The following is a 21994-nucleotide window of genomic DNA, read 5'->3' as shown; positions in this document are numbered from 1 at the left end:
TTATTAGGGAAAGCAATAGGCATCATTTAGAATGATCAATATTGAGCATCATTTGAAGAATATGGTCAGGCCTTCTTGCAATTAAAAATACATTTCTGTTTTGATGAGCTACCACTAAACAATAATTACAAAAAGAAAAAAATTACTACAAACTGATTTATTCTAGAATTATGTATTTTACTGGCAAACACGTTCACGAGTTTTAAAAAACTTGAATTAAATGGAAAATAATTTCTGGTTTATGATTTTTTATGAATGATCAAGTGTGTCAACTCTTGTTCTGTACAAATAGGGATTTTGCCTGCTTTGGATATGTCAGGTACTTTGTGGTAATTGTGTTAGGTATTTTGTGATATTGCTGCAATCATAGAAGTTCTTTCTTTCTTTTCGTAATGTAGTACAGTGGAACCCCGCTATAACATGATAATTGGGGTCCACAAAATTGGATCGTGTTAATACCAGGGTTGCGTTAATGCGGGGTTTTAAAGTATTTTACTTTTTTCAGAGAACAACTCATTGTTTTTAAGCCTAATGTATATAATGAATAGGGTATCAACACCGTTTACTATCGTGCTGTCGTGGCATTCGGTTCATCTATAATGCATGTAATTCCATTGAAAAATGGCACAAAGACTTACAATATTCAATATTTTTTCCCATATCATTGTGTCTGAATTCAACATTTAATATATAGCATGAACAGAGTATCAACACTGTTTACTTGCCATCTGATATCGTATCGTCGGGGCTTGAAATTAATCCATAAAATATGTAATTCCATTATAAAAACTGCATACATATGTAAACTATTCAATAAATTTTTCACACATCATTGTATGTCTGGATTCAATGGGAAAAATTGACAGCAAAATTATGTTAAGAAAGCTGAAGCACGTGTACGGTTCATTACGTTCCTGGGTCTATGAACGGTGTCTGTACAAATTTCATACTGCTAAAGTTTTCTCATATGCGTTTCCATGTAAATTTATCCTTTGCAAATTTCCAATAATTAACGCTTGTACGCCTATTCGTTTGAACGACTACAACAAGAATAATTACCAATCAACACATGCTTTCAGCATTCATATAACTTTTACTTCAGATTTTGTAAATATAGAAACAATCGTGTGAAAACTACTATACTAATCATTGTGCAAAGTGCATAGAACGACTTGCGTTTGTGAACTAGCTTTCCCATAACAGTAAAATATTTTTTTAAAAAAATAAATAGGAAATTAATAACGAGTTCATAAACAAACACCATACCCATGTAAAACCCGAGAACTAAGTGCAGTAAGCCTGCAATGATCACAAATCACTTTTATATATAAAGAAATTTATAGCTGAATGCATGGACAATTTCATACCCTTTCAATGTCCAGCTAATAAAGCGGACATTATTTACTAGTCAACTGATTGCGTCTAATAACACCGCCAAGCCCAGCAAACAAGTTGGAGGCTTTCGTTTTTTTGATGTTTATTAAATTGTGAGAATCTTTTATCAAGCACTGCATTGGCTGCTGATTGTTTGTGTACGCAGTTAAAGAAGAAACACATGTCGGCTATTGTTGGAGGAACGATTGTATACAGAATTAATTGAAGACAATCACAAAGACGAATTACTGGCTTTACTCATGGATCAGTAACAAGCAACATTTCCGATAATGTTTATTTTGGCATAACACTTCAAGGACCTGGTGAAATTGTTAAATTTTAGGAGCCAAGCCATGATCGTATTATATTCGAATTCATACTCAAACTCTTCCCAAAATGATAATAAACGTTTTACTCACTATTTCTCGTACCTTAAAAAAAAGTATTTTCCCAAGTACGAGAAAAATACACAAACATGTATTTAAAATTTCAGGAACCATGCTACGATCGTATTCTATATAGTATTATACTCTAATTCATACACGATCTCTTCCCCAAAATGATAATAATTTGTTGCGCAATAACGAGTTCATAAGTAAACCCAAATGGCCATGAGTCACATTTATAAAATAAAAATAAAAAATTAAAGCTGAACGCATGTACAATTTCCTACCCTTTCAATTTCCAGCTAATAAAGCGCGCATTTTTTAACAAGTCAACTGATTGCATCTAATAACACCGCCTAGCCCAGCAAACATGTTGGCGGATTTTGTTTTTTGATGTTTATTAAATTGTTCTTGTTGTAGTTGTTGTTCTAGGGTTTAACACCATTTTTCAGCACAAGATAGGCTATACATGGCGGCCAGTATAACTGGTGGAGGAAGAACCCTGGAAAACCCATGGAAGAACCACCGACCCACGAGAAGCTACTGGCAGGCTTTCCCACATACCCAGGCTAGCTGAGACTTGGACTCGAACACAAGCAGATAGAGGTGAGATATCAGTGATCCGGAATGGTGAGCGCTTTAGACCACTTGGCCGCTTGGGGCCCCCTGTTTATTAAATTGTGAGAATCTTTAATCAACCACGGCATTTTCTGATACTTGGTTGTGAATGCAGTTAAAGAAGAAATAAATGTTGGCTATTGTTTGAGCAATGATTGTATACAGAATTAATTGAAGACAATCACAAGGACGACTTACTGACTTTACTCATGGACCAATAATAAATAACATTTCCGAAAATGTTTATTTTAGCATAACACTTTAAGAACCTGGTGATATTGTTAAATTTCAGAAGCTACGCCACGATCGTATTATATTAAAATTCATACATGAACTCTTCCCCAGAATGATAATAAATGTTTTACACACTATTTCTCGTACCTAAAATAAAATTTTTAAAAAATTCCCGATACGAGAAAAATACACATGTATTAAAAATTTCAGGATCATATAAAATTCGATTTCATACCTTTCAGTTTCCAGCTAATAAAGCGGACATTATTTACTGGTCAACTGATTTCATCTTGTAACACCACCAAGCCCAGCAAACATGCTGGCGGCTTTCTTTTTACTGGATCAGTAATAAGTAACATTTCCGATAATGTTTATTTTTGGCATAACACTTTAAGAACCTGGTGATATTGTTAAATTTCAGAAGCTATGCAACGATCATATTATATTAAAATTTGTACGCAAACTCTTCCCCCAAAAGGATAATAAACGTTTTACACCCCATTTCAGGAACCACGCCACGATCATATTAAATTGGAATCCATACGCGATCTCCTCTTCATAATGATACTAATTTATTTATAAGCTATTTCATGTACTTTCGAAACAAATATTTTTTTCATGTGCAATTATATGAAATTTTGGGAGCCAAGCCACAACCGCGTTATATCCGAATTCGCGTTAAATCGGGGTGCGTTATAGCAGGGTTCTACTGTCTGTGCAAAACACCAGAAGATCATGGCATAAACTACATGTGCTTCAAATACAAGTTTTCCATCCTGGGGCTGTAGCTGTAAACTGTTTTGTTTTATATATGCACACTTTTGAAAGAACTCATTTACAAATGCCAAAGCTTTGCTCCCAATTAATGTTGTTTCGGTGGGGACCTCCTATACCTGGATTAAAGCAGTGGAAGCACAGAGGATGGAGCAAAATGCATGCTTACAACAAGCTTGCTGCAAGCTTACGACAAGCTTGCTCTTTACCTTCTGCTGATGCATATATGAGACCATAAAAAAAGCCTTGTAATCCCAGAGATGCATATACAAGCTGCTAATAATACTCTCTCTGTCCTGGCTTGCTCATACATGCATTTCTGGCCAAGGATTAGGAAACCCCAGATACGCATATACACGTTTCATATTAACGCTTTGTATTGGATGAAATTACAAACATCCATTCTTTTTTTTAAATATTTAGCCAATGAAAACAGTCCTTATATAAAATGATGAACGTATTCTGTTAGTAGTTTTACAGCATATAAGTGGGAAATTCTATTGAAAACAAGGTCAATTGTGACGGTAAAACAAAATGTCAACATTCATGTATTCCGACGATGATTCTGAAGAAAATTTTGAAGGATTTGAAAGTGATTACACTGCAAATGATATTAATTTTAATCAGATTCAAGATGAAGGATCGGACAAGAGTAAAAGCCCTGTTTTGACACTGGACATTTCAGATTTATCTATATTTGAGGATGAAATGCACAACGATGAAATCTGATCAGAAAACATAAGACTGGTAATCGTGGAATACTTTACAGCAGTTTCAAGACCAACATTTATTTTACAAGAAAATGCACGGGAGATAGATTTCTTTTTAATGCTTCATGCAGTATCATAAAAATTTACCAAATCTGCAATAAAATAGTAGGCACATTGTTGTGCAAAATAGTTGTGACAAAAGTAGTCAAATATACATTATAAACACAGATATACTGAAGTATATTTTTTTAATTATAAATATCTAAATGAAAAGATTGATTCCTGTGGATTATATGTATTTGTTGGTGGAAATGAGTGGCACAAAACATTGGCAAGTACGTGTTTAACATTTTCTTTTTCATTAAATTACATAGTTTGCATGGGACAAGATTGATATAGAAAATGTAGACAGCATGTGCACTAACTCTAACTCAGGAAGCTCTCACTCAGGCAGCCATGATGATGCTCTGGGGTTCAGCCTATAAACAGCTGCTAGAAGGCTGGGCAACAAGTACTTGCACAAGGTAAAGAGCTAGCTGAGGTTGCACAAGCTAGGGTGGCAGGGTCCAGTTTCGTAAATTGGCCTCTGGCAAATTTCTTAATGTAAGGCTATGGTGTGACCTTTTCAGCTATTATTGTTTACTATTTGAAGACATGGATATATTTTTGAACTGGATATTTCAGGCTTGTGTTGTTCTTGAAATTGATGTCTGGCATGACGTACACCTTCCTTAGTTACTCTGCAGTATGTTGACAGTGAAATACCAATAGTTGGCTAGGAAGAAGAGCTAGCCTCCCATAGCAGTAAACACATGAGTTTGGGACAAATAGAATATCTCAAAAATGGCTTGGATGACAACTATTTTCAATTGCCTATTTAGTACACACTGTTTTGCAGAATTGTCATCATAGAAAAAAGGGCTTGTGTTTGCACTGTGAGTATCACATGATGTCAAAAATGACCTTCGGATATGAAAATTGCAGGTAGAAATTTTGGGTTGGGGTGCATAAACTTCTGCTATGAACTGCCATTGACTTCTTTGGTCAAGTGGATAATATTCTAATCCTTTATTTTAATATAGGTATCCAAAAATATGGACCTTTTTGACCTCACTTGTATGTTTGATTTTTTATGATTTTCTATACTAGGTCGCTTATTGAGACATTACATTTGAACATAAAAACTGATCCCTGCCCCCTAGTAAGGGTGCTTGCACAAGCTTGCATAAGGAGTTTTTCCAAGTCTGCAAGCTTGCAAAATCTAAAGTTCAAGCTAGCAATAATCAGTTATGAAAGTTGAAAGTTGGCAGCTCTGCATGTGATCAGAACTTCCTGAAATGATGAATATATGTTGTGAATAGATCATGTTCAGTATTAAAAAAATACACTGTCATATTAAAAGATGTTAATTTGGTTTTTATTCATAGCATCTGATCCTATACTCGAGTTAAATAATATACATTTTCAGTGTTGCAAAAATGCTAAAAACTTGAATCACTTGTACTTTGTTACTACTTAAATTGAATACATTATTCCAACATTCCTCTGTTTAATTTAACTGTGAACATTATTAATATATTTCAAAATAAACTGAATCATTTCTTGTCCTAGGCAAAAAAAAATTCCAATTTTAAACTTTTTAAAAATATTGGACTTCCTAGAGAAACAATTGATTTTTTTTGCATGAAGGAAATTCTTCAACTGATTGTACACTTAATTAACTATGCAATCATTCTGTCAGTGAAAGATGACTGGATAAAGAATTCCATTTAGTAAAAACCTGTAACAGTAACTGCTGATTACAAAGTTATTTACAGACTAACTTAATAAAGCAAGATATCTGATGTCAGGTACTTGTAAATGCTTTTACCAACAATGTATGCACCATCAAAATATAATCTCTGTAAATCTTGGAATATTAACTTCTGGCATCAAGTTCTTGAAAGAACTGTCGTGTATTTGTTTCAATGCCAATCTGCATGCCAGCGAAGAAAAAAATAATTGTTAGTTATTTACATACTAAATAAAAAATTTCCAATATATACAATTTTTGTTTTCTTTGAGAAAGAGAGATCCATCCCATTCTGCCAACATTCTATAAAGAACTGGGCTTAGTGAATTTTTGCTTTTTTCAAAACAAAATCAAATAATAAAAGCATGCAAGATGAAATGTAGTTAATTCAACAGAGACTTAATTCGGTATTGATGCTTTAAAGGTGGTTACTTCCCCCTTTTTACAGTCTGGAGACTGGTTTGTGAACTGAAAATATATACACAACATACCTGAGTAAAAAGAACATGAAACAACCACTGTAGCCTCGCATTCAAAATTAGGCACAATTCTCAAGCTTGAACTTTCACAAGTTTGCTCATTAATTCAGGAAATTTCATTGCACACAGAACCAATATGTGCATTAACTGATCCTATAATCTAAGAGATAATCTGAAATGAAAGAGTTATCATTTTGGTGAGTAACTCAAGAGTGTGTATATTTTGCCATTTTACGTGACTGCAGATAGGCAGCAGCATACTGTTTCACTTTTACGATTTAAATGCATCAAAAAATGACTTGTAATGTTGCTTCACCTAATCACTGAGATTACAACTCTGCATTATTTATTGTTGCGCTTGCCAAACTGCAGTAGTCAGTGCAATGCTGACAGTTATTGAAAATAGGGTCACGAGATTATAAAATGACATGCATGCTTGTTTATCTCATTTTAGTTATTCTCAGTCTTTTTTTCCTCTCGCATATCAAATTTAACAATTGTTCAGAGGTTGTTATATCCAATTCTTTTCATTCTCACAGAAGATGGCAGTTATTATATTTTAAATGTCTTATGGTACCTTATCAGTTTCATTGGATTTTTCTGTGTTTAAAGCTCTGAAGTACCATTCATTTGACACATGTTGTAGCCCTTACAAAATGGATGGTAAAACTAAATTTTCGGAGCTCATTAAAGGATGAGTTTGAATAACGCTTACTGATGTTTCTTAGACTTGTTAAGTGATTTCTGAATGTTGAACTAAAAATGAAATGTGTTTGTTAAAGAGGTAAATAGTGATTTTTTTTTCCTTAGTTACATAGTACAGGCAGCTGTAATCCTTTTCAGATACCTGAATCATACCAGAAGCTGAGGAGGATTCAGAAATTGTATTCTGGGGATTTTGTTTTGAAGAGGTGGATCAGAGTAATTCAAATAGCAAACATTCTTGTTTTTCACCTAACAGTTTATAATTTTGACAGATGAGGGAGAGAGAACCTAACCATGTGACACCATCCTCCCCCAAATGGATTTCTATATGGAAGTGAATTAGTAAATCGTTTCCAAAGAACAAAAGTATAAAGAGTTTCCGCACACACATCCATTCATATGCTCCTATTATTTTTATCTGATTAGATATTATTAAATGATTTGATGACTATTCTTTTCTTCACTGTCATAGTAAAATTTCATGCTAATTAATGTACACCATATATCAACATTTTCATTTTAATATGTGATATTACTCATACTGTTCGCATCTCAAGCAATTGGAAAGCTTGCACATCAAGTAATTGGTAAACTTGCTCAGTTTCAAATCTGAGCTAGCACAAGGTGATATTGCAAGCTTGCTGCAATCTTAAAAATATGCTTGCAATTTATGTTTGGGAATGCAACTTCATAATTGTTTGAAAAAGCATTTATCAAAGTCAAACATTCTTCACTATATTAGTAGTTTCTATCATAACATTAAAAGATGTATTAAATAAAGCTGCTTAAAAGAGTATCATGATGTTCTCATATGCTGTTTAACTTAACTTATACACAAAAATATTTCGTAACCTACTAATGTTTTTGGTTTTTCCTAAAATATGAAATATACTGCTTTCCTTGCAAGATTGTTGCAAATAAAACAAGGGTATAATATGGATCATATCTGAAAAATTACTAAGGAAAGATCCCAGCAATGCAGACTGATCCCAAAAATCCAGACAGATCCACAGAAATGAAAGCTCTTCAATATAAGGAATCTCTCTCAGCCCTTTTTTCCACTATGAAGAAAAATCTTTACACTATGAAGAAAAATTTGTTCCTTATGGCTTTTTTTCAATTCAGAAGTGAATCCAGATAGTTGGTAGGGTGGATGCTGTCAGATGGTTTGGCCCCCTTCCTTTTTGAAAAAAAAAAAAAACAGTACACTAGGTGAAATATTTGAGAATGTTGGCCATCTGAAGTACAATGAACCACCTCTTTTAAAAAATCCTCGTGCACCTTCCCTGCTTCTTGTATGGCTCAGGCACTGTTCATCCACTGAAAAAGATTACACCAACATACACCATGTAACAGAAATACAAATATGACCATGTACCTGTTTGGCAAAACAATGTAAGCATTAATTTAGGTGAACATTCCGAAATCACTTCACAGTTCTAGAAACATATGCAGTGTTATTTACAAGCTTCCTTTAAAGTGATCCTAAATTGTACTTTTATCATCCATTTGGATGGGCTGTAACATCATATCTGACCAACATTTAGTATCATATCTTTAAAAAAGAAAACAAAATATTAATTCCTTAAAATCTTTTATTTAAAAAATTAAAGTTCACTGCAGGATGGCATTATACAATATAATATGTGATATCAAAATTTGTGTGAAAAATTAGTTAATAATTTAGTACAACCTATATTTATTGGTTAATAGTGGTAATGGATAAACTGTTTTTAAGGAACTGCAACTTTCATTTCTGAGGTAGGGGTGGAGGTGGGTCTGGATTTTCAGCCCTTAAATAGCTTGAAACAAATATTCTTGCTCACATTTACACAAAACAAATGTTTCCATTAGTTGAAAATAACTGTATCTGGAAGTATAATAAGAAAAACAAAGTAACCTGGCTGAAGTATATCACATCCCCTCTTGAAATGGTCATGTCATGTTCATAAATGTCCATATATGAAGGAAAAATCACACATGTATTTAGTCTACAGAGCTGCATTTTTCTCTTGAAAGACATGGGAAAATGCGTGTTTTTGAGCAAATGTACAAAACATGGTGATATTCTACTGTCTGTTAGAAATGCAATCACAAGAAAAAGGAATGCAATAACAAGTTCACATGTAATTTGGTAATAACATTACCCTAACATTGCTAAATTACAAGATTGCACCAAAAACTGTAGTAATGCAGGCACATAAAAAAAAATTCTGATATGAAAATGATAATCTCAAGAATTTCGTAGAGCAAGAATACATGGTTTTATCATTTGACATATTAAACCATAACAATGCAGCAACCATGTGCTTGCCAAACTGCAGCCTGTAATCAGCGAAATGTATCACAATCTGAATTTTCTAACCAACATGATCACTTCATGACCTTCATTTGCTTCAGTTATCTCCAGGTTTGTATGATCAGTTACAATACATGTACTTGCAATGAAATTTAAATTGTCACTGTTTAAACTCAAAAATGGAACCTGTTTGAAATTGAGGCTGCTGCATAAAAACAGGAAATAACTGCCATTACTATCTCAATACTAATGGTCACAGTCGTCAAAATCTTCGTTTATCTCGTGTAATTTTATAAACCCAACTTTGTGTAGCATAATCATTTACAGAATGCAGGCAGACTGGGTTTGGCTTCCCCTCCTCTTTTAATGAAAACAACTTTTATATCCAGAACACACAGTTTTTAAAATCCTAATTTAATATAAAAGGAATTGCCAACTTTTTTCTGGCAGCAGTAACAATAGGGGCACAGATAATATGGATGAAAATAAAAAGCAAATAAAAAGATTTGTAAAGTTTAAATTGTATAAATAACCATTAATTTTGTTTTATCTTTTGGAATAAAAAATATAAATTCTTTATTAACTTTTATATTGTATGGAAATCTGTAATACAGGAAATAAAATCAAACACACCCCTTGGTGACAATCAGGTTAGAAAAAATTATAAATTGATAAATGAAAGACTTAAGTTTTGGGCATTTTTTATATCCTTAATACCTTTTGTTAATAAAATTAGTAGTTAAGGGCAAATAAATGGGTGGGTAAATGATATCTATAACAAGCAATTTCAAAGATGATATGGCTGATATATCAAAATTTCATTTACCAACTTTTATTGTGATTTTTACATTTTAAGAACATGCATGAGAAGCCTTTTTCTTCTTTCCTATTAAGATGAAAATAAATGGGCTACACCTGCTAGGCTGCTACCATATTTAAAGTTGAGCTGGCAAGTTATCAAGGTACCATAGAATAGGGAAGCAGTGTAATTCTATATGCTGCTTCTATAGATGGTGGGAGTCTTAAGAGGATTATGAAAGAGAATAGTACAGTGTGACCCTGCTGAAGCATGCTCTGTTATAACATGAATTTGGATATAACACGGTTGTGGTGTTGCTCTCACAATTTCATATACATGTACTTTCTCATACACAAATTTTGTTTCTTTCTTAAAAGTTGGAAAAGTAACGTGAAAAAGCTTATCATCATTTTTGGAGAAGAGATTGTGTATGAATTCCAATATGAGAAGATCATGGCATGGCTCCTGCAATTTCACATACATGTATTTTTCTCGTACTCAACAAAAATATCTTCTTAAAAGTATGAAAAATAATGTGAAAAAACTTTATTCAGGGATCATGCTGGGCTTCAGCAATGTCCCAAATTGGGATTTGTATTCCTTACTGGTGACAAAATAAACCATCTGGCAATTTTTGTGTCCCGACCTAATTGACTGTTTAAACTTGTATATACAACCTTGAGTTCAGAGTAAAAATATTCAGAGGCATCTTGAAAGGAAGCCACAATCTTGATATAAAATGCACTGGAATTTATCTATTGTTAGAAAAACAAATTCTTTGTTCATATTGACAAACCATCTTAACAGTGCATTGTTATATTGTAATCCAATTATTTTGACATCTGGCCCAAGTACTATATATTGTGAAATCTCTGTATTTTTGTTGTTGTTGTTAACATTTCTTGTAGCGGAGATCAACTGGGTGAGGCACTATCTCATAATGGATCTTTCGGAAGAAATAGTGTTAGATTATTGGCCGCCTGCTAGTAACTACTATATTTATTTTGACTGACCTCTGTATGAGGATGGTAAGAAAAGTTCCTCCTCTTTCACTCATAGAATTAAATCCTTCAGAACTTTTCACATTTTCTGTTGTAATCCCTCTCAGAACAGAACACCTGTGTAATCATCATCTGTTGACCTTTTTTTTAAAACTTCTGATGCATGTGTGGAAGACTCCGCCACCAAAAATGTCAACAACAAAAATTAAAAGTAAAAAAAAAATATAAAACAAAATTGGCAATGTACCTGTTCATCTATCTATGCTACCGAGACTAGCTACAAACAACAAACTTTCAAAGGCAGGAAAAGTAACTACTGCAATAGACCAAACGACGGCTTATGCCTTTTGCTTTTACCCAGAAAAATATAGTTTTGCTGAAACTTCAAAGGAAATGGATCAAATTTAAAACACAGACAGTTCTTTATAACTACTAAGCAATGAAAAATAAAAATCAGTCTCAATCAATGTTCTAGAATTATTTGATGTTGCCACTGCAATAAGAAACAGACATTATGTTTGGTCCTCCAAAGCTGCCCTTTAACGGTAACTTCAATAACACATGCACCCTTCATCAAAGAAAGCCGACTACAATCTTCAATAAAAACAAATAACCTTTCATCAAAGGAAGTCAGCACCAAACTTAAATAAAAGCAATGGAATCTGATAGATTGTTGCATTTTCAAAGTGATGGATAACGTTTATCGTGCCATGAAAGTTTCTTTTTTGCAGGAAAACAAATTATGCTTATGGTTGCTATCAACAGTGGCATAAAATTCAATTTCCAACTTTTTGAAACCACAGAAATATAGCCATCAAGTTAACTGAAGATGGGGTACCTTGCAAAGATGCTTGTTAAATTTTCTAATTTGTTACTGTCTCCAGCTGAACAAAATCGAGGCCAATTTAAGTATATGTATAAGTAGCATGTTAACAGATGCAGCCATGTGCTACTTGTGACAACTGTAATTGTTAAGTGACAATCAGATATAGATCAAAATGAGGACAACCATTTTTTTCCAAAAAACTAACGTGACACGAGTCATACATGAAGTTTCTGACATGTGATCTATACTCAAACTCATGTATTAATTGTATACATGTACAGTTCTTGATGGAATATGGATTGTACTACACAAATATAAGTTGTCAATATACAAGAGTTTTTTAAGACTAGTTTGTCTTCATTTAATCAAAAGCAAGTATATTTGCGCCAGCTGTTATTACCACCCCACCCACAATATTTTAGGTAAATGCTTCATTTTAGTTGAGTTGGTTGGTTATAACAAGGTTTGCTCTAGAACACGGTCAGGTTCTATGGACCCCAACTATTGTGTTATAGCAGGGTCACACTGTATAGATAATACTTACATTCCTTATTTCCAAAGCCAGCTTGGGTCCAGTTATGGTCAAATTCTTTTGTACAAAGGAGTTCATTGCTAGAGCATACAAATGCATTGCATCATAACCTATAGCAAATTTGGCAGATACCTAAAAGATGAAAAGAAAAGAGTGTTAGGTATTCAGGACGTTTAGTTAACAACACAATCATGATTCATATATATATATACATGGGAGTCTCTATCTGGTGGCCCTCTGATACTCCACATCTAATATAGCGTTATACATGTATTTACATGATTCTCCAACAATTTTAAAGAGAAGGAGCTATTATTTATGTTATTGGTAAGCTTAAAAAGAATTTTCTGTCAAGCAAACAGACATTATTGATCCTATAACCTCTAAACACATGTACAATACCTATTTACTATAAACAGTTATTCAAACCTTTTCATTAATTCAACAATGCAGATGAAAGTGGTTCTAAATGGCATGTTAGGCTTCCCATCTTCCGTTTCATGGTTGAATACCAGTGAATAATTTTACTCAATGCAACATGGGAATGAACTGCAAGCCATCCAACAACACTCACAATCAATTCCCTTAATCAAAGCTAGCCTAGCAGTCAAAACAGCATAGTGAAAGAATGTTGTCTTCAATTACTGGCCAACAATTAATGAAGGCTACTTGATTGCCATTTTGACACAGGTAGAGTCGTGTGAAGTGATCTTGTACAACTGCAGTGTCAAAGCACACTAAATTCAGTTTCAATCACATTTAATGTGCTACTCAAAATACATCTACATAATATTAGGTTCAATTTAATTACCCTATCAAAACATACACTAGACAAATGAAAGGTAATGAACTTTATTACAGTCAAACCCACTTATCTCGACCTCGGTTATCTCGACAACCCGCTTATGTCGAGCGTTTTGGTCCGGTCCCGAAAAAATTCTTCTTTGTTATGCTATTTTTTACCCGCTTATCTCGACCTCTGTTAAGTCGATAACCCGGTTATGTCGGGCATAAGTTTCGGTCCGAAGTAACATGTGGACCCGCTTAATTCGACGAAATGCAACTTTTTAACGTCAATCTCACAGAAATTGTACAAGAAATAGTCAGCAAAAGCGATCGATTTGTAGAAAATATGAAGTAATATCAGTCTGCTTTTGTTTACTCCGGTGCTGATCTGTAACGAACGATTCAAAAGCACTTACGTTTTCATACATATGCTCGGCACCGTCGACACTTGCCACAAACAATTTCATTTTTTTAATGCATTCAGCCATTTCACTGTAGCTTGGGATAGTGATAGGCTGATCATCATCATCATCATCATCATCTTGCTTGCATGATTGTATCTGCTTCGTTGTCACCGATTGGATTATTTCCTCATCAGTAAGTTCACCATAGGCATTGGCATCATCATCCACGTGAACATAATTAGAAAATTCATCCCGAGCAATGCCTATGGAGTCCGCAATCTCATCAGCCATCGCTTCAAGACCTATTTCTGATTGAGGCTCTTTAATTTCTTGTGCAATTAAACACTGCTGGTGAAATTCTTCATCAGAAATTTCCGGAAAAATACAATGGAACCAGCAGTTTTGAATGGTTTTCGGCGATACACTGTTCCAAGCTGCACGGGCATACATGATGGCGTCTAGCAGAGTTGGTTTATAGGATCGCTTTTCCTCATTTGCACTCACAGTCAATGTACATGTACATGTATTTTCAAAAACATTTATTGATCTTTATCTGCGAGATACTGTCATATATTAACCTGGATATAATACAATCTTGGTTATTTTGCACCTAACACCGCGTTATGCGTGAATGGCGGGTGCCTGAAAGCAATCGGTGGATGTTTCTCTCTCACTCTCTCGTTTGTGATTTTCTTTGGTCCATTTTTCAATCTGATAACATATTCAAACCTCTGAGTACAACCAAACATGATTTGTTTTTCAATATTCACATCAATTATAAAAATGCGTCGTGTGTTATCTGACATAAGTGATGCACACTACAGTAATGGATGCATACGCTACATGTGATATAAGGAGTTCATAGATATATTTTTTCTTTAATAAATTACTTATGATGATAAAAAAGGAATAAATGATAACAACACCAGGTTAGTTCATTTCATTATCAATTAAGCGTTTTGTTTATTTTATTGTAACATGCAGTGGGAGGGGATTCCAGTAAACACCAGCAAGAGACAGGAGTAATGCTCAAGGACATTTTTAAAATTACCGGTTTTTATGAACCCGGATATCTTGGGACCCGGTTATGTCGACAATTTTTTTACACCCCCGACGTAATCGAGATAACCGGGTTTGACTGTATTAAGAAAATAGCATCAGGACATTGATTGTAGATGGAGATGCATGTATGCATTAAGAGGGTCCACATGATAGCTGACGAATGTAACTCCCATATTAAATCATATGCCTGTATCAGAGGCATACTATAGTGGCATTCTACAGCTAAAATAAGGGTGCTCTTTTGTTTTGTTTTTCCATACAAAATGTATGGACGTATTGTGCTTGTATATTCAAGGCATAATATGCTCTATTTAAAGGTCTAAAGCAAATTTTATGCCAGGCATACAAGACCCAGAAGAATAATTTTAGTTGGAAATACAGGTGTCTTTTTGTAAGACTTTTGAAAATACAGGCATATTCCAAAAAAAATGCTGGTGTACTGGACAAGAAAATGCATAGATTGAAACTTGTCAAAATGCAGTTCACTAGTTAGGTGGAGGCCCCAAGTGGCCTAGTGGTCTAAAGCGCTCTCCGTTACGGATCACTGCCATCTCACCTCTGTCTGTGTGGGTTCGAGTCTCAGATTCGGCTAATGTGGGTATGTGAGAAAGCTTGCCAGTAGCTTCTCGTGGGTCGGTGGTTCTTTCTGGTTTTTTTCCGGGTTCTTCCTTCACCATTAATACTGGCTGCCATGTATAGCCTATCGTGTGCTGAAAAATGGCGTTAAACCCAACAACAATTTACACTAGTTAGGTGTATATTAGAACTTAGAAAATTGCAGTGTGGTAGATGAGGTGTACTTTTGAACTTTGTAATTCTACATGCTATAGATGAGGCATAAATAGGACTTTCAAAGAAAACATGAGGTGTATTTCAGAACTTTGTGTTATACGTCTACTGAGAAGTCTCAAATACATTTGACAGTCATTTAGATGAAGTGTGTATACAAAATCAAATCCAGAAAAAGAATAGTTGGGTGATCACTGGTTCTTTTAAATTATTTGCTTAAAAGGATGTGATTCTAAATTGGGTGGCATAATAGAAGTCTCTGCCTTTAACGAATGACAAAAAGGTATTCTAATTCACAAATCTCTTTAAGTAAATAAAGAATGGCAAATTTATCAAATTTGGCAACATAAGTGAAAAATGTATGCATCAATATATGGCTTACAATGGCAGCTGAATGCCAAAAGGCATTGAAAACATTACATTTTTTAATACTAAATCAGTTTTGTTCCTTACAATCCATGGGCTCACCAAAAATCAATGAATAAATGGTAAATATTTAAAAGTTAGGCTTTGATACATACATTTACCATAATATATAAACAGATATTTTTAAAAGGCAAAATTATGAGTGAAACCTTCCAAGAACAATGCACACCTTCTTCCCACTGTTCCTAGTGAAGAGGGATTGAATCATATTATATAACCTCTCAGCTTCTGACCTTTCAATAATAGTACATTCATGTAGCATTTTTGAACAAAAGAAACCCATATTACAATCTCATGATTATCTATGGTATGAAATCCTCTAAGCATTTCGCCACTACTATGAACGACCACACTGCACAAACAGGGATAAACTCCACTGACTTCTATTTAATCCTTGTAACAATTACTGCTTACACTGTTCTCCAAAAAACAAAGGCTGGCTACCTTATCTCAAATGTTTTAGGTATGCTTATAGTGTTTGTATTTTCTATTGTAAACCAGACAGAAGTACATGCAGATTATTCCAGCAATTAGCCTTGTTCTGGTCCATTTCATTGTTACCAGTAAGACCCAATATCCCTATGAACGACCATATCATGAGACTGACACCAATGGCCTTTATGTAATCATTTGTAACAACGACTGCTAATGTACATATGTCAACAATTGCCACTGTAGTGCCAAAATTAAAGTAGTTGTCACATATATTGCTTTGTCTTGACAGTTAATCAGTATTGCCTTTGGGTGAATAAGATCTTCATCTCTTAAACCAGCAAGTGAGAATCATTTGCAGGGTTTGATTAATAGTGTTAACGCTTGTGATGTTTGTCGTTTTTTTTCTCCCTAATATTACAAGTGAGTTACATGCCAATCTCCAAGATATCATCTATTCAAGTTGGTCTGACCGGGTTATACACTTTATTCAGGGAGGTTATTCCTATATGTCTTCTTTGAATTAAGTTGCTGACCTTTTGTCTCTGAGTAAATGATTCTATTTCTGAATGAGATAATTGTTTCTTTTTATTTCATTAATTGTAAGATATGCAATGCATATTATAGATATTTCATATTTCCCCAAATTCTAGTCAAAACCGTCTTTACAGTGGATATTACAACTGAGCACTAATAATGTTAACATCTATTACCTTAATAACAATGGAAGTATGTTATAAAGGAAAAGGAGTAAATCAGAAATTATCTCATAAATCAGAAATTATTTCATATGCTAATATGTGTACATGTGATCTTCAAATGTTAGTTATCTTTGTTGCTATATATTTATGTTTTCAGATGAATGCATACAATATTTTAGCAAGAACTATTTATAAAGAATACAATATATGTACAGTGATTGTGGTTATATTTCTTTAAATTGTTCTGAAACTGGACCTTGGAAAATGGTCTTTTTGTACAAACCTGTTATGAGAACACCTGACTTGAGAAGCTGTTTTTTGTTGGCAGAAGGGATGGTCTCTCATAACAGGTTTTAACTGTATTAAATAATTTTTAAAAATTGTCTCCCAAGATTTATCTATACTAAAAAGTTATATCAATTTCTGTGTCCCAACACATATAGATGTAAAAAGAAAAGTCAAGACAAAGCCAGCAAGATTGCCATACTGCGCCAGTGACCAACACTTGTTCATTTACTATGGCAAACTATGATAATTGTTTTATTATTTTTTTTCATGTGCATATTTTCCAATTTTTCAAACATGAAATAAAATAAAGTTCAATAAAAACGTCAATAAATTGACAGTTGCTGGCTTGGAGTTTACAGGTGACTGGTACCATACAGAGTGTACAGAACAGTGCTTACAAAGAGTAAATTGTATATCCTTATTTATTTCCAAGAATACAAGATGCAGTTATACTTTTTTAATCGTTTTTACCAAATCTCATTCTCCCAAATCATATTTAAAAAGAATATGATTTAATTTAACCCATGCACTCCATAATTACCTTTCTCAGCGATATTAGCGACCCAACTAAGTGATGTAAATCATATGAAATGACAAAAATCTTTAATTATACAAGTCGCATAACCAGCATACAATATATTCATGTAAATGATCATCATTGATACAATTTAGTATTGTGTTTCAGCTTAATGTAACACAAATTAGTAACTTTCAACAGAGTATTCATTCCACTCTTGAACTGGACAGCTGGTTGTTTTGGCGCTTCCTTGTGTTTATAATTGGCAGATTTGTCTTTTGTTTTCTCACAGAAGACCAGCTAATTGTTTGAACCATGAAACTGGTTTGTGAAAAGGGGGATTTTTGTCTGGCAGAAATACTGGTAAACTGTTTGTTCTACAACATTAATCCACACGAACGAACGGTTGTAAAATCTGAAGTTGGTTGAGTAGGATGAGATGCCCTGCATAATAAAGGTAGTAAATTATTTAGCCTCCCCACCCCCAAAAAATTATATCTGACTCACCATTGATTATCAATGTCAATCAATTAAGGTATGAACACTTGCTCAGTTGAGTAGCAAGATTATTGTAACCAAGTAAACAGGTACTTATTTATGGTCACTTACACTTACAACAAAAAGCAAACTATGAGTGTTTAAGATTATTACAGTTATTTTCAAAGCATCATTTCTGAAGCTTCTTTTTTGTATTTTGGAGGTATCATTAAAGTTGAACACAACTGTGTCAAGAATTCGAGTCCAAGGGATGTACTTCATTCCTTGGCATCCGTCTACGGGAGACGATGGCGTAGCTCCAAAGTAAGCTTTTGTTTATCCTTCTTTCTAGCTCTCTTTTCAGCTTGTTTTATTCTTCTCTCTTCCTCTGCGTTTTGAACTCCCTGCCTGACAGCTAGACGCCAGCTAGAACGGTTGTTTTCACAGCTCTCCCAGTCGTTGACATTGATGTTTGCCGTCTTCATATCCTTCTTGCAAACATCTTTGTAGCGCAGATGTGGTCATCCAGTTGGTCGTGCACCTTCTGCTAACTCCCCATATAACAGGTCCTTGGGAATGCAACCTGGGTCCATTCTCTTGACATGGCCGAGCCAGCGAAGGCGCCTTTCACTGAGAATGGAGAACATGCTGTTCATGTTGGCCTTGTTCTAGAACTTCTGTGTTGGGTACCTTGTCCTGCCACTGGATGTGCAGAATGCGCTGCAGACATCTCAGGTGGAAGCTGTTGAGTTTCCTCTCGTGTCTTGCATAGGTGGTCCATATTTTGCTGCTGTAGAGAAGTGAGCTGAGTACACAGGCTTGGCAGACACGCAGTTTGGTCTTCTCTGTGTGGTTGGGGTTGTTCCAGACTCTCTGGTTAAGTCTGGCCATCACTGCTGCTGCCTTGGCAATCCTGCCGTTCACTTCAGAATCAATGGAGAGTGAGCTGGAGATGTTAGACCCGAGGTATGTGAAGTTCTTGACAACTTCCAAGTTGTACCCATCGATGGTGACAGAGGGAGGGTAGTCTGCGTCCTGCGCCATGACGTTCATTTTCTTCAAACTAATGGTCAGTCCAAATTCCTTACAAGCATGGGAGAGGCAGCATACCAGCTGCTGCAGTCCACCTTCCGTGTGTGATGTCAAGGCTGCATCATCGGCAAAGAGCAATTCACAGATGAGTACCTCTGTGACTTTAGTCTTAGCACGGAGACGGGCGATGTTGAACAGCTTGCCGTCAGCCCTGGTATGGATGTACACTCCCTCACTGCAGTCCTTGAATGCGTACTGGAGAAGCATGGAGAAGAAGATGGCAAAGAGCGTCAGCACAAGGACACAGCCTTGTTTCACTCCGCTGATGACTGGGAATGCTTCAGATGTTGCGCCATTGAAGCACACTGTGCTGTGCATGTTCTCGTGGAATGACATGATGACAGCAAGCAGACGTGGGGGGCAGCCGATCATCTGCAGAAGTCTGAAGAGTCCACTCCGACTAACCAGGTCAAACGCCTTCATCAGGTCTATGAAGACAATGTAGAGGGGCATCTGCTGCTCGCGACACTTCTCCTGCAGCTGACGTAGTGAGAAGATCATGTCTACAGTTGACCTGCTGGCTCGAAATCCACACTGGGACTCTGGGTAGATGCGGGAGGCTAGGATCTGCAAGCGTGCCAAGGCAACACGGGCGAAAGCCTTTCCAACGATGCTGAGGAGGGAGATGCCCCTATAGTTGTTGCAGTCACTACGGTCTCCTTTGTTTTTGTACAAAGTGACGATGTTGGCATCACGCATGTCCTGTGGGATGTATCCCTGTTCCCAGCAAAGGCAGAGGAGTGTGTGTAGGGGCTAGAGCAGTGCTGGTTTTCCGCTCTTGAAGACTTCAGGCGGAATGCCGTCGCTTCCAGGAGCCTTCCCACAGGCAAGGCAATCGATGGCTTTTCCAAGCTCTTCCTGGGTGGGCTGTGTGTCTAGCTCCTCCGTGACAGGCAGGTCTGGAATGGTGTCCAGGGCAGTTCCAGTGACATTGTTTTGGGTTGCATATAGCTCAAGATAGTGCTCAACCCATCGCAGCAGTTGTTTCCCCTGGTCTGTGATGACTTCGCCCATCTTGGACTTGAGGGTGGCGGTCTTGTAGCTTGGGGGGCCTGTCGCCTTTTTGATACCCTCATACATTCCTCTTGTATCCCCGGTGTCAGCAGCTGTCTGTATACTGTTGCAAAGGTTCAGCCAGTAGGTGTTGGCACAATGGCGGGCGGTCTTCTGGGCATTATTCCTTGCAATCCTGAGGGCTTGTAGTGTTCTGGGGCTAGGTGCAGCCTTGTATGCCAGAAGGGCTTTCCTCTTTGCCTCAGTCACGGGCTCCATCTCCTCCCAGTTTGCCTCATACCAGTCGACATTCTTTCGCTCCCTCTTCCCGTAAGCTGTGATGGCTAAATTGTACACAGAATCATGGATATGGGACCACTTGGAGTCAATGGTGTCATCAGGTGTCACTTTGGTGAGGGCTTCCTTCCGTTTGCTGATGAACTGCTCTGTTTTCTCTGGACTGCTTGCACAGCAGGTGTTGATGCGTGGGTGACCCTTCTTCTTGGCGTGGTGCAGCTTCTTGGGTAATATTCGTACCTTGCTGGCCACAAGGGAATGGTCCGTGTCACAATCGGCACTGTGGTAGTTGTGGGTGAGGAGGACACTGGCCAGTTCTGCATGCCTGGTGATGACGAGGTCTAGCTGGTGCCAGTGGCGTGAACGTGGGTGTCTCCATGACACCTGGTGGATCTCCTTGCATTTGAAGAAAGTGTTGGTCACACATAGGCTGTGGGAGCAACACATCTCCAGCAGTCGCTGACCATTCTCGTTGATCTTGCCCCTTCCGTAAAAGCCGAGACAGGTGGACTAGGCCTCATGGTCAGCTCCCACTCTAGCATTGAAGTCTCCTAGTAAGTAAAGGCTTTCATTGTTGGGGATACTGGATATTGCCTGATCCAGAGCCTCATAAAACTTGCCTTTCTCCTCGTAGGTGGAGCAGAGGGTTGGGGCATACACGCTAAAGATGTTGACCAGGCCTAAGGATGTTGACAGCCGGAGGGCAAGGATTCTCTCAGTACCTGATGATGGAGGTTCAATGAAGGCGATTAGCATGTTCTTTACGGCAAAGCCTACACCATGCTGCCCAGGTTCATCCGAGGGCTTCCCCTGCCAAAAGAACGTGTAATTGGCTTCCCTGATGGTGCCGCTGTCAGCCAGTCGGGTCTCCTGGAGGCAGACAATGTCGATGTTCAGTCGGGAGAGTTCTCTGTCAATGACGGCAGTCTTCCGTGCATCGTCGATCTGCTGTAGGTCAGTGGTCAATCCAGGACACATGGTCCTGATGTTCCAGGTTGCAAAACGAAGAGTTGGAGTCTTCTTATTTCTTCTTTTAGTCTTTCCTGGTGCGGAGTTTTGTGGCCCACTTGTCGAGATGGTTCTCTAAGCTCCACGCACCCAGTGAAGCAGGCAGGCCATGGCAGGCAGCACCTTACTGACTGGGGGCTGCCCAGAATGAGGCAGGCGGTAGCTGTCCAGTGAGACCTGGTGATCTCTCCTA

The 21994-nt window shown here is 36.6% G+C and overlaps 1 protein-coding gene across 1 annotated transcript in view; it reads right to left on the bottom strand.

Moving 5' to 3' along the window:
* Window positions 1-21994, bottom strand: part of LOC149781478 (uncharacterized) — a 430415-nt gene that overhangs the window by 230813 nt on the left and 177608 nt on the right. The window contains exon 22 of the mRNA XM_089934971.1: window positions 12542-12661. Coding sequence (XP_089791097.1) covers window positions 12542-12661 — 120 coding nt within the window. The remainder of the gene's footprint in view (window positions 1-12541; window positions 12662-21994) is intronic.

Source organism: Sinohyriopsis cumingii, chromosome 15, assembly GCF_028554795.1.
Source record: "Sinohyriopsis cumingii isolate HCF-2022 chromosome 15, ASM2855479v2, whole genome shotgun sequence".
In the NCBI taxonomy this organism is placed as follows: Eukaryota; Metazoa; Mollusca; class Bivalvia; order Unionida; family Unionidae; genus Sinohyriopsis; species Sinohyriopsis cumingii.
Note: the sequence above shows the minus strand (reverse complement) of the source record. Positions and strands in the feature narration are given on the sequence as shown.